Below are 16,586 nucleotides of genomic sequence, written 5' to 3'. Positions count from 1 at the left end.
ATTGGATCCATTATTCTTTCTTTATTGTATTACTTCATTTTCCTGTAGTATTACTTGATGTTTCTGTAGTATTATGATGAGTAATCTTGTATTATTTTATCATAACAAGTAGCAAGACTGAGCCATCTAACTCTTTCAGCTTAACAAAGGGTAGGAGAGAGACAAAGCCTCCTATCAAATACCAATATGAAGTGGAAGACGGTTAGAGGAAAAGAAAAAGATGGTCGGCATGGTCGTGGCTTTTACCATTAGCATATGTTTTTCATTGCTTCTTGGTTCTTCTAGTCTCTGTCTTAGTTGTATCTAAGATTGAGGCTTAAGCTTCTATAAAAATTGTTTCATGATTCTGCTATATTGTTATTTTGTAAACGTTTATATTTTCATATTTGCAAGTTTTAGTAAAAAAGGTGTGGGTATTGCGGAGTTGACTACTGACCTTGCATTACAGAACCATATGACTGATACTAAATATCGATTAAATACAAAGAGATGCTAAAATGGAACGGTCTAATGCCAAGTAAATATTATTAATTTGTACGCTAAACCAAACAACTTGATATATAAACAGTTCCTAATCTTATCTCAAGTATGATCAAGACATGTTAACTACAGCGTGGGACATAAAATGTGAACGACTATTCAAATATTACATCATGTGGGTTACGTAGCATTCATGTGTAGAAAGATTATTGATTGTCACTGATATTTCAATATTGCCTTCAGTTTTTTCACTGCATACTGCACATATAGATTACATATTGTACAATATAAGTGCCATTTATTTCTACGGCGGGGTCCCGAATTTTAATCACAAAAATATAGTTGTTGATATTGCAGAAGCACAATTTTCACACATGGGGGAAAAGGAAACTTATAGAATTTGGTTTTTTTTTTAAAGAGTTTGTCAATGTTTTAGTATGTTCTCTCTTTTTTTCTGAACAAATTTTTAGTATGTTTTCTATATATGTGTTTAGTCTATAACTATATCTCAAGCTATTTTAAATCTGTGAGAAATATTCAACTATGTAATCATTTATTTATAGCAGCTTCTTCTTTTCTTATAACAGGAGCGTTCGAGTTTTTAACACCTCACTAATCTTTAATCTATAGCTTGTTGATTATGGATCCTAAAATTCATTAAGAAATAGGATTTATGAAAATATAGACTTGATTAACAAGTAAGATAAAAAGAAAAAGACTAAGCTATGATCAACAATGAAAAGTGTGTGTTTTATTAATGATTTGAATACGAGTACAAGGAAGTGTTAGGTTACAATGGAGATTGTATGTAATCAGAGCATAATTTAGCTATGGAGGATTCAGATCCCCTCTCTTTGGCTCCTTCTTTTTTTTATAGATCTTTCAGAGAGATCGTAACGGCTGCATGATCTCTGGCATGGATTGGACGCTTTAGTGATGGCTTTTAATGTCTTTGATTCTTATACGTTTTCAGTTGACTTTTCCGAGTTTGGTTTCTTTGGCTTCTTGAGTCTGCGGTGGACTTTGATTTTGGTAAGCCTATGTTCCCCTCTTGAACCTCAGTGGTGATAGAATTTAGACTCTATAGCTTTTGGATAGAATTTCGGGCCGGGTATGGAGTTGGGTGAAACCCGACTCCAACAGTCGACACATTATAACGTAATTTATTTCTCAAACTTAGAGAATCTATCCACTTTTGTAGTTTGTTGACACTTGACACCTAAAATGCGTTTAATTTAGGGTTGTTAATAGCAAGAGATGTGTATAAGAAATTATGATATCGTTCGAAATTTTATCTAGTAATTTATAAATATTGAATATGATAGTATTGAATATTATTTATTTGAATACTATTGGTATTTTTCTCATATCGTTCTACTTTTTCAATATTATGATAATCAAATATATAACTGATTGATAATTTAATATGAATGGAGATGATTATTAATCTTTCACGCAAGTCATTTTGGTATTACATACACAGAAAAGTGGGGTCTATATGACCCAAAACAAGATGAAACACTGTTTTTATATATGCAAAGAAGATTTTTTTTTTAGAAAGACAGAATATTTTTTTTGCTTATAGTTATTTTAAAACATATTACGCATGCATGGTAGGTAGCTCAATAACTCTATTATTTTTATTGCCTTGTACGCACACCAACAGCGAAAGATCCCCTAAGAGCACGAACAGCGAGCAGCGGTCGTTTCTCAGTGCATCTCTCTTGAATAAAAACAATAATAAAATATTATTAAAGGAAAAAAGAAGTGATGAAAAGAAAAGAGACGTCTTTTTTAAAGGTACTCCAAACAAATGGTGAGGTACTCAACTCATAAGTTTGTCAATGTTTAAAACTTTTTATTTTTAAAATTTTAATTATATACCAAAATTGTATTATTATTAAATAGCCAAGGTATTCTTTGAAGAATCAGTGCTCCTAATAAGACTCTAAATATAATTATATATATTAGTATTCAATAAAACAACTCGATTCACTAGGCACCTCATTTTCTAAGTGGTAAAAAAAAAACAACAGTATAATATGTCAGTACGTACAAACACGTCCATGCCTATAGCAAAATCATCAATGTTATTTTGTATGTACTTGCACGTATAGCTTGGCTTGCTCTCACATGGGTTGATATTGGAAACTAGCTAGAGATCACAGAACCTTCAAACTTGGTTCCACCAAGTTGAAATAATTGTAGAAACATACAACATACCGAAAAGGCTTTTGAGAAAAAAATATATATTTTAAAGTTAAAAAGTTCATAAGAAATAATTTTAAAAATATCACACATAATATGACACATTCATGAATAAATATATAGGGAAAGTATTACAAAGACCAAGAGATATAATAGAGTAAATCGTGAATGACGACAAATCAACGGTGACGGCGTGGAAGAAGCAGATGATCATACAAAGCAGCTTTTCCCGGTCTCGGAAGATAAACAATGGACTCTGAAACTGCACAAGTTCTCCGACAAGAACCGTAGAGACTCACTAACCCGAACCTGTCGCTGATGCTATTCTTTACCAATGCCTTGCTTGATCCTCGGAACCTCCGATCTACGTCTTCTTCATCTTCATCGTCATCTTTGGAACATTCCAACAACGCCGCCGCGAAGGGATCTTTCTCCGTCGCCGTCACAGGGGAGCTGCTCTTTTTAGTGGCATAGTTAGATTTATGGTTTTTACCGGTGACCGGAAAGGTGATACTCCGGTGAGGAGGGAGAGGTAATATAACTGAAGACTCGTTGTTGCGGCGGTGGTTGAGTCTATGAGAGTAGTCTTTGGGTTTTCCAGGAAGTTGTTCCCATGCGAATGGAACACCGATGAGACCAAAAGGAGTCGCCGGAGAGTTTAAAGGAGAGCCTGGAAACACGAGGGAGCTAGAGGAGCAAGAGGAGAAGGAAGAAGAAGATGAAGATAAAGATCGCCGGGAAGAAATGCTTTTCTTCGCCGGAAAGTTGGCCGGATCAGATCGTCTGGCTACTAATCTGCTTTTTGAAGAATCCATAAGGTAGAAGAGATAGAGAGAGGGAGAGACAGTGTGAGCTAGAGAATGGCTTTTAGTTTATTCTCATCAGAGATTTCTCCATTTAAACTGTGGAAAAATAAAGGACATAATTGTCCTATTAATTTTAAAAAATATTTTGTTCAACTAATTGTAATTGCAATAAAAGGCCAAACATAATAATTACATCTAAGTACTACTCCATCTGTTCCTAAATATAAGATATTTTAGGTAGTACACATTTATTAAGAAAATTATTTTTTATCTAAAAAGTATCACTAAAATTATAAAGTAAAAACTATTCAACCAATTATAAAATAAAACTATTAAATTTGATTGGCTACACAGTTTTTGATAAGCTTAAAGTTACATAGAAAGATAACAACATCTTATATTCTTATATATTGAAACATAAAAATTCTTCTAAACATCTTATATTTCGGAACGGAGGGAGTACTAATTTTATAACTCTCTTGCGTCAAATTAATTATACACTTGCATTTATATCTTTTATTTGGATGACGAACAATAAAAATTTTAGGTGGGGAATAAATCAATAAAATACGCAAGAGAACTTAAACAGAGAACAATTTTAGGTTGTTCGTTTCATGTCATTTCTATTCAGATGATTTATTTACATAATTAATTCAAATGATCCATCTTGATATTATTGGGATTGTTTGTTTATCCATCCAAATGAATCATTTAAATGGACTTATGTTCTTTTGTATCTTCATTTTCATCTAGATTTGTTTTGTAACCAAATTATTAATATATACTTGTTTTGAGTTAATCATATATTTTTTTCTCTATATTATTTTTAGTAATTATCTAAAATATAATTATTTTAAAATATGGGTTTCTGGAAATAAAATTTTGTGGCTTTAGCGAAAAATATAATTTTGTAGTTTTAGCAGAAAAAGTAATATTCTTTTGTGACTTTAACGAGAAAAGAAATTTTGCGGTTTTAGCAAAAAAATGCGATTTTGCGGTTTTGGCAAAAAAATGCATAGTTTTAGTGTGAAAACATGTTTTTGCGGTTTTGGCTGGAGAAAAATGCATTTTTGCGATTTTGACGAAAAAAATTCATTTATGTAGTTTTGTAGGGAAAATGCATTTAATAGTTTTGGCGGGAAATGCGTTTTTGGCGGGAAATTGTGTTTTTGTTGTTTTGTTGGGAAAATGTGTTTTTGCGATTTTGGCAGAAAATGTGTTTTTGCAGTTTTGGCAGAAAATGTATTTTGTGGTTTTCGTAGGAAAATGTGTTTTGCGGTTTGGGGGGGGGGGAATGGCGAGAAAGTTTGTGTTTTACGCTTTTGGAGAAAAATTTGTTTTTGGGAAAATATGTTTTTTTTGGCAAGAAAATACATTTTTGTAGTTTTGTCGGAAAATACGTTTTGTGGTTTTGGTGGAAAAATACGTTTTACGGTGTTGTTATTTTTCATGATTGACAAAAATGATATTAGATGTAGGTATGTAATTTGTGAAATGTATCATGAGTATAATAAACATTATATCATTTTAACTAAACCATCTCCATCCAGATGGTTCAATTTGGTTTAAGTGGATGGTTTTAAAAATTAAACTTAAATTTATAAAGCTCTCCAGATGAGTCATTCAAATGATTTGTAATTTGAAATCTAAGCGAACAATAATCTCATTTCCATCAGTTGAATGGTGAAATGAACATGCCCTAAGTGGACAGAGAGAAAGGTCTCATTTTATTTAGTGAGTTATGAGATTGCAAGTAATAGTAAGAGTGGCGACCCCATTGGATTGATGGCTTTGACGTGAGATATGAAACCGACTTTGGACATTAGGGACATGAATTTTTAAGTTTTCATAAATAGAATGCTTTGTAAATAAATTGTGTAGTAGTCTATGATCCAATAGAATTTTTTTTGGTACATTCATTTGAAAACGAAAAAAAAAGAAACCGATTGGTCAAAATAATTGAGTTATACTTTTTCAAAAAGAATAATAATTGAATTATAGCTACATGTAATTCATTGCTGAAAACAATGAATGAGGACAATGGTTAGTTGCTCGTTCAAAAACAAAATAAAAAGACAATGGTTAGTTGCAAACTTACAAATGGTATTTGATTACTCCATATATAACAAACATAACAAATACTACGTGTTGTAGAGCTTTTATGAATTTATCACACTTTTAGTATCAGCTCACGTAAGATATACGAGCTTCTTGCCAGTACTTTGCTAGTTCAGTGGTTGAGTAGTCTTCATTTACAAGTATTCCACGGTGAAGTTTTTTTTACATATGGAACCCAAAAAACAATATACCTTTCACTTTCAGCACTCTTGATTGCTTGCAATTCGTGACAAGGGCTAATCAAAAAGTTCATTCTCTCCAATGAAATCCATCACCCTCTCATATATATCTTCCTCAAAACCTGCTTCATGCGGGACATCTCTCCGTCTGGTAAGAGTTTTATGGATGTAGTTGTTCCTCGAAAAACATTTCCGTAAAACTAAAATCTGTGGGGTACAAATGAAAAGAAATATGCTTCATAGAAAAGAACAAAAACAAGTCAACAAACCAAACTGCATGCAAAATCAAAAACTGTGTACACTTGTTGAGATTGAGAAAGTATCTTTTTTACAAAAAAAGGTTGAGAAAGTATCTTACATGTACAAATAAATACCTGCAACAAACTAAGCACATGTTCATCAAGAGAATCTCTAGCTATTAAAAAAAGAAAAATAATATTAAAAAGAAGAGACATTCATAAGGAAAAAACTCATTTAAAATGTTAAGATATCATATAATTAAAACTTTATAATTGGTTTAAAAAATATTTAAAAATTAAATATGTAATTAAACAACAATACAATTATTATTGATATTATGAAATATTCTTTTGAATATCTAATTGATGATGATGCTTTAACAATACTTAATTTATTTTTAAAAAATGTTTGTGAAATCATCTTTACTTAAAAATATGAAATTATTTTTGTTTGTCAACACAAATATGTTATATTTTAAACGAAAAACTAAATAGAATTCATAAAATATTTTCCCATTGCATTTTGCCACATATCGTTTTTGTTTGTATCTTTTGTTCGTTGTATGATTGTGATTGTGATCCACAAAACAAAGTTTTGTTTGATTGAATCGTTTATATACAAAAATATTAAATGCGCAAAGCAACAAATCCGAGAGAGTTACCAAATTATTCAACAGTTTAACTTTCTTAAAATTTTAGAAAAGTGGTATGATTACACAAATGCATTAACAGCTGCTTTTTAATGTATTTGGTACAATACACAACTTAGAGCCCAGGGTTAACTTGAATCTCAAGTTCTCAACACACAAAGAATACCTGAATTTCCATGGGTTGCTCTCTTCTCTCTCAGTTGTATTCTCTTGTGCTTCAGGTCTTTGATTATGCGAATCTGTCTTGGACTTCGTTTTACTTTCCTTTTATAACTATTTTGACTTGAACATTATTTAGGTACTCTGGATCAAATCTGGCTCATCTAATTCATTCGGAAAATAGCAAGCCCATGGTTAGGCCCACTTTCTACAATGATTAAAGAAAATTAATTAAAAACTTTGATAACATTAAATCAACACCTCAATTACATGACTTTCAAATTAGTAATCTTGTCTTGAATTGTACTATAAAAATCATATTGTAAAGAAAAATACCGAAATGTAGCTTATGAGGAAATGGTAACACGAGGTTTAATTGCATGACTTTAGTTAAATTAATTTTCCACAACTTTTACTCTAATTTTAGAACTTAACTAGTAGTTGATAACCCGCGCATGTGAGTTTTAATTATTTATGATGGGTGCTCGTTAACTTTTTTTTCCCAAACAATTACACCGTGTCATAAGTCCAAAAAATGTTACCTGTTGTGCACATATATTATAATGATGATGCGTATCTATACAATACTAAAAGTTGAATATCCTCAATAGTTAGGTTATCCACGTCAGATAAAAAAATTGACCAATTAGAATTGAGTTTTCTGACATGTCACAGATAAGATAGCGGGCCAAATTTCTGCAAGAAACCATGGACTAATAATAACTGAAATCTAACAATTTAAAACAAGCCCATCTATTCCTAAGACCAAATTTGCCGACGGCAAGAACTTTTCCATTCACTGCACGCGTCTCCTCAACTTCACCTCCTTTTCAATCCAGAAAATAAGACGTTGTAACTCTTCCTTTCCATGTAGTTAATTCACCTCCACCACTACTACTCATTAAATTATCTCCTTTATTCTTTCCAAATGATCGCTCCAACTCCCTCTGTTTCTCTGGCGATGCGATCGGAAAAATTCAACAGCAATTCTCCATTTTCTATGTTTTCCTGGCGACATCTCAGGGTTATCTGAGATGGATCTAAGTTCCCGTAATCCACTTGGAGGGTGGAAACACCCTGGTTCTTATTGAAGAGCTGGTATGAGTTCTGATTTCTAAATCTTTGTTGCCATCAGATTCAATATTTTAAAACAATAATTCAAATCCTTTGCGACAGTGAACAGTGATGCAAAGCTTCAGATCATCAAATCGGGCTCCACGATACCAACCTCACATCAAACCGACAACTACTTACATCCTCAGGAATTAATATGCGAGGAAAATCAAGAACATCTACAAAGTTGCTGATCAAAGTTCCACTTATATGAAGATTTTGAAGCTAACTGTGGGCTCAGGAACCTCTATTGTGAGTGTGATTACACATGAGATCATTTATTCTTTTTGAGTTTTTGACTCTTTTCTCTTTCACACATATTGTATTCAGATGAGGGGAAGGTGTAAAAGATTACGTCCCGGGAACATTGGACTTGGAAGTATGAGGAGATAAGACAGAGGCGGAATAAGAGCAACCTGAGATTTTTGTATAATGCTGAACTGGATCCAGAGATCGTTTGTGGCTGCGATTGCATCAACGGCAAAGGGATTTGTGTAGTGTCCACCATAAATAAGATCGATAGGTCAGGGGCTTCTTCTTAATCAATCAAAAATGCAAAACCCCTTCCTGAGGACCAACAAGTAATAAGGTTCTGCTTGCATTATTCACTAAATAATGTTTCACTCATTTACGAAATCAAAGTGCCTTATTTTATTGTGATGGTTACAGGTCTCTGCAATGGGCATTGTCGAGAACTCTTTTTATTAGTATCTACATATGCAATCACTTTAAAGAGATCAAGGAGCCTTAACTATACAAGGTCTATTATTAATCCGAGCTTTTTTATTTCTCAATGAACAGGCGTACAAAACAAAGAAACTTTGCTATGTATCGGTCATGCAGTGGCACTTCTGAGCTGTTGGGTTTGGTTAGAATGTGTTTCAACAATGTGAACCAAACTGTGATCGAGAATCATAGATTTAATTTCTCGACTAAATGTAGGTCCACAATGTACGACTACGAAACTTTATGTAATTGTCAGAAGCTTCTTGAGAAGATTTACGGTGGGTTGGTAGAAACAACAGCTGGCAAATTAGTAGTAATGTTTTCCAATGTAAAATACTGATTGAAAGTGTATGGTTATTTTGTTTATTTATGAATGAATATTACTATTGTTCGTTTTTAACTCTTTCTGTTACCATGATCGACTTAGACGGTGCGAAGAGCTTTGAGAATGAAGAAGGTGTATCAGGATGCCTGCGACCGTTCAGTTAAGCATATTCACACGGATGTATAGATTGATGGCGCAGACAGGAAAACTCTCCAATGTAGGAAATGGTGGCTCTGGATGAATCTATTGAGAGGTTGCTACACAACAGCGAAGTGTTTCTCGACCGCCAGTGTCACACTCGTGGCGGAGAAGGCAGCAGGGTCTACGTGGCTATCAGGTTTGAGAGAATCGGATCTGAATATTACTTTGTCTGTTTAGTCTAACCCTTTTCATTACCCTGTTTCTGAAGTGGTCAAGTTAGACGCTGCGTTTTGTTGCATGTGTGAGTCAGAGTAAAATGAAAACGGTGTCTGAGGAGAAGATAAGATGTTCAGGAACTCGAAGACAAAACCAAAGAAGTACCAGAGCTGAAGACATAGAGACATACGAAGAAACTTAATTAATGGATGATCTAGAGAGAATCGCGAGGCTGAAGCTAGCAGATGCAGACATGTTACAACTTAAAGCTAACAAAGCATAACGGGGGCTGAGAGGTTGTAAAGATTCTACTACGAAAATGGATAGGTTTGAAGAAGAATGTGCAAGTAACTATCTGATACAGAGGTTAACCAAGGCTGAGGCAGAGAAGCAGTATATCTTTGAGAAGATTAAGCTGAAGGAAAATTTCAAGGATCGCATCACAAAGCGGTGGTGATGGTGGTGGTAGTGGTGGAGAGTCTGGAGACCCGTCACATGGGTTTGATGTACTCAAAGATCCGCGATCCACAATCAAAAGAGCACCATCCTTTCATGTCCGTTTGATGCTTCTTTCCTTCTAGATATATGTTCAGATTTCATATCCTAAAAGGCTAAAACTCATATCTTTGTTTTGTGAATTGAGTGTTTATTTTGTCAAAAAAAAAGTGAAACGAGTGTTTATACTATTATTAACTTTAATCTCTTAATCTAAATTTGTTCTGAAGACTGTGTACATTTACATATATATTTTTACGTCATCACAGTGTTCATATATCTGTTTTTTTTGGGTCATCACATGGTTAAAATAATAAAATTGTTTATTACTTGATTCCAAGTCTGTTTAAATATTGTTTATAAGATATATCAAGTTTCGGGTGGTTGTTTTCAAAGTTTATTTTATATTTGGTTTGTGTTTTATTTTTCATTTGTAATGTGCTCTCATAAACTGGTTTTAGAAAATAATATTTTGGTCAATTTTGGATTCAATTTATCATGTGAGAATACATATTTTCTATGATTACAAATATCCTAATAAAAAAAAAATTTACTTGGAATTTAGTCTACAAAATTATGACTTAAATTAGGCATGGGCGTTCGGGTCTTCGGGTCGGGTTCGGGCCGGTTCCTTTCGGGTCCGAGTCTTTCGGGTCCTAAATATTTAGACCCAATAGGTACTTAGAAATTTTCGGTTCGGGTTCGGGTCGGTTCTTCTCGGGTCCGGGTCGGTTCGGGTCTATAATTAAAATACCCATAAAATACCCATAATTTTTCGGGTCCATATCGGGTCCGGGTCGGGTTCGGGTACTTAAGATCTAAAAAAGACATGACATACCCAATTCTATCAAATTTAGTTAATATTTGTCATATATATCTAAAATTTTACAAAATAACCTAAATGAAACTATTAATAATTAACATAAACATTTTTAAACTCTAAATTTTACATTTTAAAGCTTTATATTACTTAAACAATATTACAAAATAATAACAAATGTTGTTTACAAAAGATATTTCAACTAAATCATAAAATAATATATATAAAATAGAACACAAAAACATTATAGTTTTAGATATATATGTTTTTAAGTCGGGTACAAATCAGTTCTTATCGGGTCGGATCTATTCGGATCGGTTCTTTTCGGGTCCGGGTCTATTCGGGTCGGTTCCTTTCGGTTCCAAGTCCATTCGGGTACAAAAAAAATTAGACCCAAAAGGTACTTATAAATTTTCGGTCCGGATCCGGGTCGGATATTTTTGGGTCGGTTCCGGTTCGGGTCGTCGGGTCCAGGTTAAAATGCCCAGGTTGTATATTTTGTATAATTTGTTTTGGTTAAAATGTTAAGAATATTTTTGAATAGTTATAGTTATATGTCACTTAAATTTTGAAGTGCACAATTTCTCATAACTATACAATTTATTATTGGAAATAAAAATTTCAAAATTTAAATATAGTTTTATTTTTACTTCAGAATAATTTTTCCTACAGATGATATTCCTAAACCACGGATACACTACATAAATATTGTGTATACTTTAATATAACTATAATAATCTTAATTAATAAAAATAATTATACATGTGTAAATAATCATACATGTGTAAAGGAAGATGGTATGGATTTATTACATGCATTATTTGGGAGATAAACATCAACATAATCTGAAACAGCAGCTTGATACTTTTCTCAAACATATTAGCTATAGAAAAATGTTATGTATATATTTTCTATATACTCACTCACACATTTCTATATAACATTTTTAAGTTGTGTAGATATAAATATATGCCTAAATATTATAAGTGACATTTTTTTATCGATCTAACTATGATGATCGGTCATGGTATAGAGGTTATCTCATAGGAACGGATATAAGTTACTACTTAGTTTTGGTTCCTTTTATGTTACATGCATGATTAACATCTATTCATTATAGTATAGCATGGTAATAGGTCCAAAAAGATATTCTTTTTCATATATTGCAATAAAAAAATTAGAATCATTCAATATATGACACTGTAACTTTTTATGTCAAATTATTAAATAATGCTTTCATCAGTATCAAACACATTTGAAATATATTTTTTCCTGGGTCAGTCTAATTTACATGATATTTTTTTTGACTAATTTATATGATGTTACGAGTTAGATCTTACAAATTCAATCTATGCTAAATGCTGTATCCGTCTTCTATTGTTCTATTGAAAACCAGTTTTCTAAGTGATCACTTACATACTGGTTTGCAAATAGTGTGATGCACATATCTCTATGCTTTACGTTATATGGAACCGATATAGTAAGGAAACCTAAATGGAATTATTAGTTTAATTGACCACAAAGAAGTGGATGAAACAAATAATTTTTGAAATTCAAATAATATACAAAACATATGCAATTAATCTATTGAAAATTATAACAAATAAATAGCAACATGTTAGCTAAAAATAACTTCAAATTTATTACCAAACTAATATTATCTATTTATTTTCATTTTTGTGATATGGATAATTAAAAAAATGTAAACTTAAAAACAGCTCATTTTTCGAGTTTATGAAGATTAAAGATTTTGAACTAACACAAAAAAAAATCAAATTATTATCTTTATATTGGATTAATATATAAGTGTTTTGGATAAAAATATTTCAAACACTATTAAAATATTATTTTTTTCTCCTATGTAAAATAGTGTAGAAATGTAAAATTAACATCAATTATGGAAAATAATTGTGATAAAATTAGAAAAATGTAGCATGAGACACAACAAAGAAAAAATAAAATTCATCAATTGAAGAAATAACAACTGTTATCATATTTTTTATTGTTTAAAACTACAGTTTTGTTTTAAAAGAATGTAAAACATAAATTTTATAATATATAAAAGAAGGAAACCCCTAACAAAAATTATATCACAATTATAAAAAAGTGCAAGTCACAAAACCAAATGCAAAACCGCAAACAACAATACTCAACACTCATTATATACCTAAACATATAGAAAAGAGTGGAGTAGCACATAAATGAAAAATTGAAGAATACAATAAGTAAAACCTTAATATAATACATATACTCTCTCCGTTTCAGTGTAATTGTTTTTTCAGAATTGTGCACACATATTACAAAAATATTTAATTTTCTATATTTTAAAAATAAAAACATCATTACTTATACATCTAATCACATTTCAACTACAAAAAATAGAATGGAGAACATAAAGAATCATATATCATATAATATTAATAAATTTATATTAAAATTTTAAAACTACATTTATTTTCAAATAAAAACTAAACTCTAGAACAACAAATGAAATGTAAAGGAGAGAATAGTAAAGATCGGCTTAAAAAATATAAATGGAAAAATATACACCATACAAGAAATAAACCATTAAAATTGAAAGATAAAAATAAAGGTAGGTGTATACTTACACCTAATTATATATAAAATAGAAAAATATACAACATAAATAGAAGTTTAATGATGAAAATAGATATTTTCACAAAATTAAAAACATTAAAATGAAAAAGAAAATCATATCTGTAACTGTATTAATCCCAAATATATAAAATTTAAAACTTATATTAATAAACCATATGTGACATTGAAAACTAATTAAAACAGTGCAGAAAAATAATATTCACTGTAACACCATTAACAAGAGTTTTCTTCAACAATTTGATAAACATTACTCAAATTTTTAAATGAAAATTTTAAAAATACAACAAAATATAACGATATACCATGTATAAGTGAAAGGAAAACAACAACTAAAAAGAAGAAAAAAAGAACATCAATCTCATTTTTCTATTTAGTGTGTTAGTAATGATATCTATTAATTGGTTTAAGAATATAAATTTTATTTGATAATATTAATATATTTGGCTGGCACACTAAAACAAAGCAAAACTAAAAAAAAATTATATAGCTCTTAAATATTAATAAAATACAAATATAAACAAAACAAATTATATAGTAAATAAAATATTATAAATGAACAGATTAAAATGCATAAACCGCGCGTAGCGCGGTGAAAAGTTCTAGTCTAGCTAAGATGTTGATAAACTGGTTTCGTAAAAGTCCAATTAATTAAACGTTGGGGCTGAAACAATACATAAGAAAAATCCATCTATGGTTCACTCTTTTACCAGATATAGAAATGACAAACATCGAAAGTACTGACTTACAATCGAAAAGGGACTTAGGATTTTAGTTGATTTCAGACTTCTTTGAGTCTCTATAGGTGATTTCTTGTTTAGATCTACAATATGTGTGCTTTTTTTTAACACTGAAAATCAAAGGAATAAGGATGATAGTGTTTAAGATAGTGTTTATGTTACCTCACATCTGTTTTGTATTTGTTTTAATTTCACATAAGATTTTTTCGGAAAAATATGAGCTTCGATCGACTGAGAGAAAATTTCAACTGTAATACATCAACAGAGATCCGCGCATCGCGGGGAATGAACATTATGTATACAAATTATTTTTACATATTATTATATATTTTGTGTTCATTTACTTATTATCAAATAATAAATATATGAATAATTGAGAAGCGAATAAAAATTATGTATATAATTAAATTGGAGTAAGCACATATATTAAAGTAAATAAATTAAAACAATCATTTTATTTATTTTATATGGTATATAATAGTTGTAACAAAAATATTAAACCATCAATCACAAAATTTTCAGTGTGAAATTTTTTTATTGTTTTAGTAATTTATAATCATTTTAAAAAATTCAATGCAAATTTAAAAATTAAAATTTTCAAGTCGCAGTACCTTTTCAGTGAAATTTTAAAATTAACATATATTTATTATATATGATACACAATTAATTTAAGTGATATTAAAGTACATATATTTAATCTGAATATCTATTAAATGATACTTCATATTCATATGATTTGATGATCATTTGTATCTTTTTTATAACAAAAAAAGTAAACCATTGTTCACAACATTTTCAATGTAAAACTTTTAATAATTTTAGTAATTTATAGCCATTTTAAGAAATCAAAATATAACATATAAGAAAAAAAATCTAAAGATTTTATTATATGATTAATGTGATTGTTTGATGATCACTTGTATCTTTTTATAACAAAAAAAGTAAACCATTGTTCACAACGTTTTCATTGTAATATTTTTAACAGTTTTACTAATTTATAGCCATTTTAAGAAATCAAAATATAATATATAAGAAAAAAAATTAATTTTTTATTATATGGTTAATGTGATTTTTTTAATTTTTTTAATGATATAAGTTAAACAAAATAAGGAGGATACAAAAACTATTACCAGATCTTTATTATTCAAAATCTGTCACATATATATTAATTATATTAGGTAATTCCGAACTTTTATTTAAGGAAAGAAAAGATAATAATTTTTTATACACTATTTATCAATTTGATAGTTAATTTAATAAAAAAATATAATATATATTTAAATAGACTAACCAATTTTCTAAGAATTCTGAGAAGCATCATTCTGAGAAGCATTCTAGTGATGACACGTGACTACACTTAAAATTTGTAATGCTCCAAGATTAATACTATTATATAATATATAGGGGATAGTCAAATTTAAGACACATGAATGTAGTTTATGAGGTGGTGGTAGACGTCGAGGGCTTCTTTGTCAAAAGAGGAAAATATACTAATTGAGAAGAAACCGTATGTATGTAAGGGTGTACGTATGCAAAGGTAGACACGAATCGAATATTCGGTTTCTAGAGTAATTCATATGTAATTCGATTCATTTTTATATTTACTTATTAATACATTCGTTCATAATTAAAATACTATAATGATAAATGGTTTCATTTGGAATTTTGTACATATTATAAATATTTTGAAAATTTATTTGTACACTATATTTATTATTAATAGATATTTTTTTTAAATCGCTCAATATTTTCTTTTCAGTTATATAAAATTAAAATTTTTACTTGAATAATAAGCCTTTTCTCAAAAAACATTTTACTTGACTAATATTTAGTTGTCTGTTTTTCGATTTTAGTTTAAATTTTTGTATTGAAATTTTTTTCGGATAACAACACAATATATATACGAGTTATCTATATATTTTAAAAGATATTTTTAGTTTTTAGATAATTTAAATATTATTAATTTTTTAAGTTTTCTAATCAAATTAATTTAAAGTCATTTTAATTTTTTAACTAATCTATATATTTTATTCATTAATGGTATGAACAATATTAACCATTCTAAATTTTAACGTGGGAGTTTGAATGCAAGAATTTACTTGGAAAATAATAGGATAGATAGCCGGAAATTTTTTATAATTTTAACTGAAAAACAAAATAAATTTTAAAAAATAAATTAAAAATCTAAATATAATATGAAATAATAATGTTTTATTATAAAGTAGAAAGTTATTTTCTTTTTAAAACTCTATTAAATGAAATAATCAATTTGATAAATAAGTATATCATAAAATAATAATTATATAACTTATATATTATTCTTTAAATATATTGTTGAAGTGTGAGTTCGGGAATGTGATTAAAATTTGATTAAAGGTGATTTAGGGATAAAGTAGGTCAGAAATTTGTATTAGAAGAAAATTGAAGTACAAGAGGAGATTACAAATGTGAGGCAAGGTTGATATTCGAATCGGGCTCGCTCCTACAAAATATCGCGATCGTTAAGTTAATTCTATCTGAATTTCGGGATAAGTTGGTCCTTAATTTGCTCGGTT

The 16,586-nt window shown here is 29.7% G+C and overlaps 1 protein-coding gene and 1 long non-coding RNA gene across 8 annotated transcripts; one reads left to right on the top strand and one right to left on the bottom strand.

Annotated features, from left to right (window-relative positions):
* Nucleotides 1–2,712: 2,712 nt before the first annotated feature.
* On the bottom strand, nucleotides 2,713–3,656 carry BNAA02G15700D. Its single transcript, XM_013862340.3, has one exon. The coding sequence runs from the start codon at nucleotides 3,501–3,503 to the stop codon at nucleotides 2,868–2,870; it is 636 nt and encodes a 211-aa protein (XP_013717794.1). The 5' UTR covers nucleotides 3,504–3,656; the 3' UTR covers nucleotides 2,713–2,867.
* A 3,870-nt stretch (nucleotides 3,657–7,526) lies between these two features.
* Nucleotides 7,527–10,081, top strand: LOC106402243. 7 transcript variants are annotated; one of them, XR_007323617.1, is made up of 5 exons: nucleotides 7,527–7,937; nucleotides 8,016–8,204; nucleotides 8,283–8,541; nucleotides 8,622–9,340; nucleotides 9,413–10,081. It is a non-coding gene; the product is annotated as an uncharacterized LOC106402243 (long non-coding RNA). The 7 variants fall into 7 exon arrangements; XR_001280622.3 differs by having other exon boundaries at nucleotides 7,542–7,937; nucleotides 8,622–9,006; nucleotides 9,106–10,081; XR_001280623.3 differs by having other exon boundaries at nucleotides 7,545–7,937; nucleotides 8,622–8,956; nucleotides 9,106–10,081.
* Nucleotides 10,082–16,586: the final 6,505 nt, after the last annotated feature.

This window comes from Brassica napus, chromosome A2 (genome assembly GCF_020379485.1).
Source record: "Brassica napus cultivar Da-Ae chromosome A2, Da-Ae, whole genome shotgun sequence".
Taxonomy (NCBI): domain Eukaryota; kingdom Viridiplantae; phylum Streptophyta; class Magnoliopsida; order Brassicales; family Brassicaceae; genus Brassica; species Brassica napus.
The sequence above is the reverse complement of the archived record's forward strand: the minus strand, read 5'-3'. Positions and strand labels throughout refer to the sequence as shown.

Coding starts and splice junctions, on each gene's coding strand:
- BNAA02G15700D (XM_013862340.3), bottom strand. CDS start 3,503: ATGGATTCTTCAAAAAGCAGATTAGTAGCCAGACGATCTGATCCGGCC.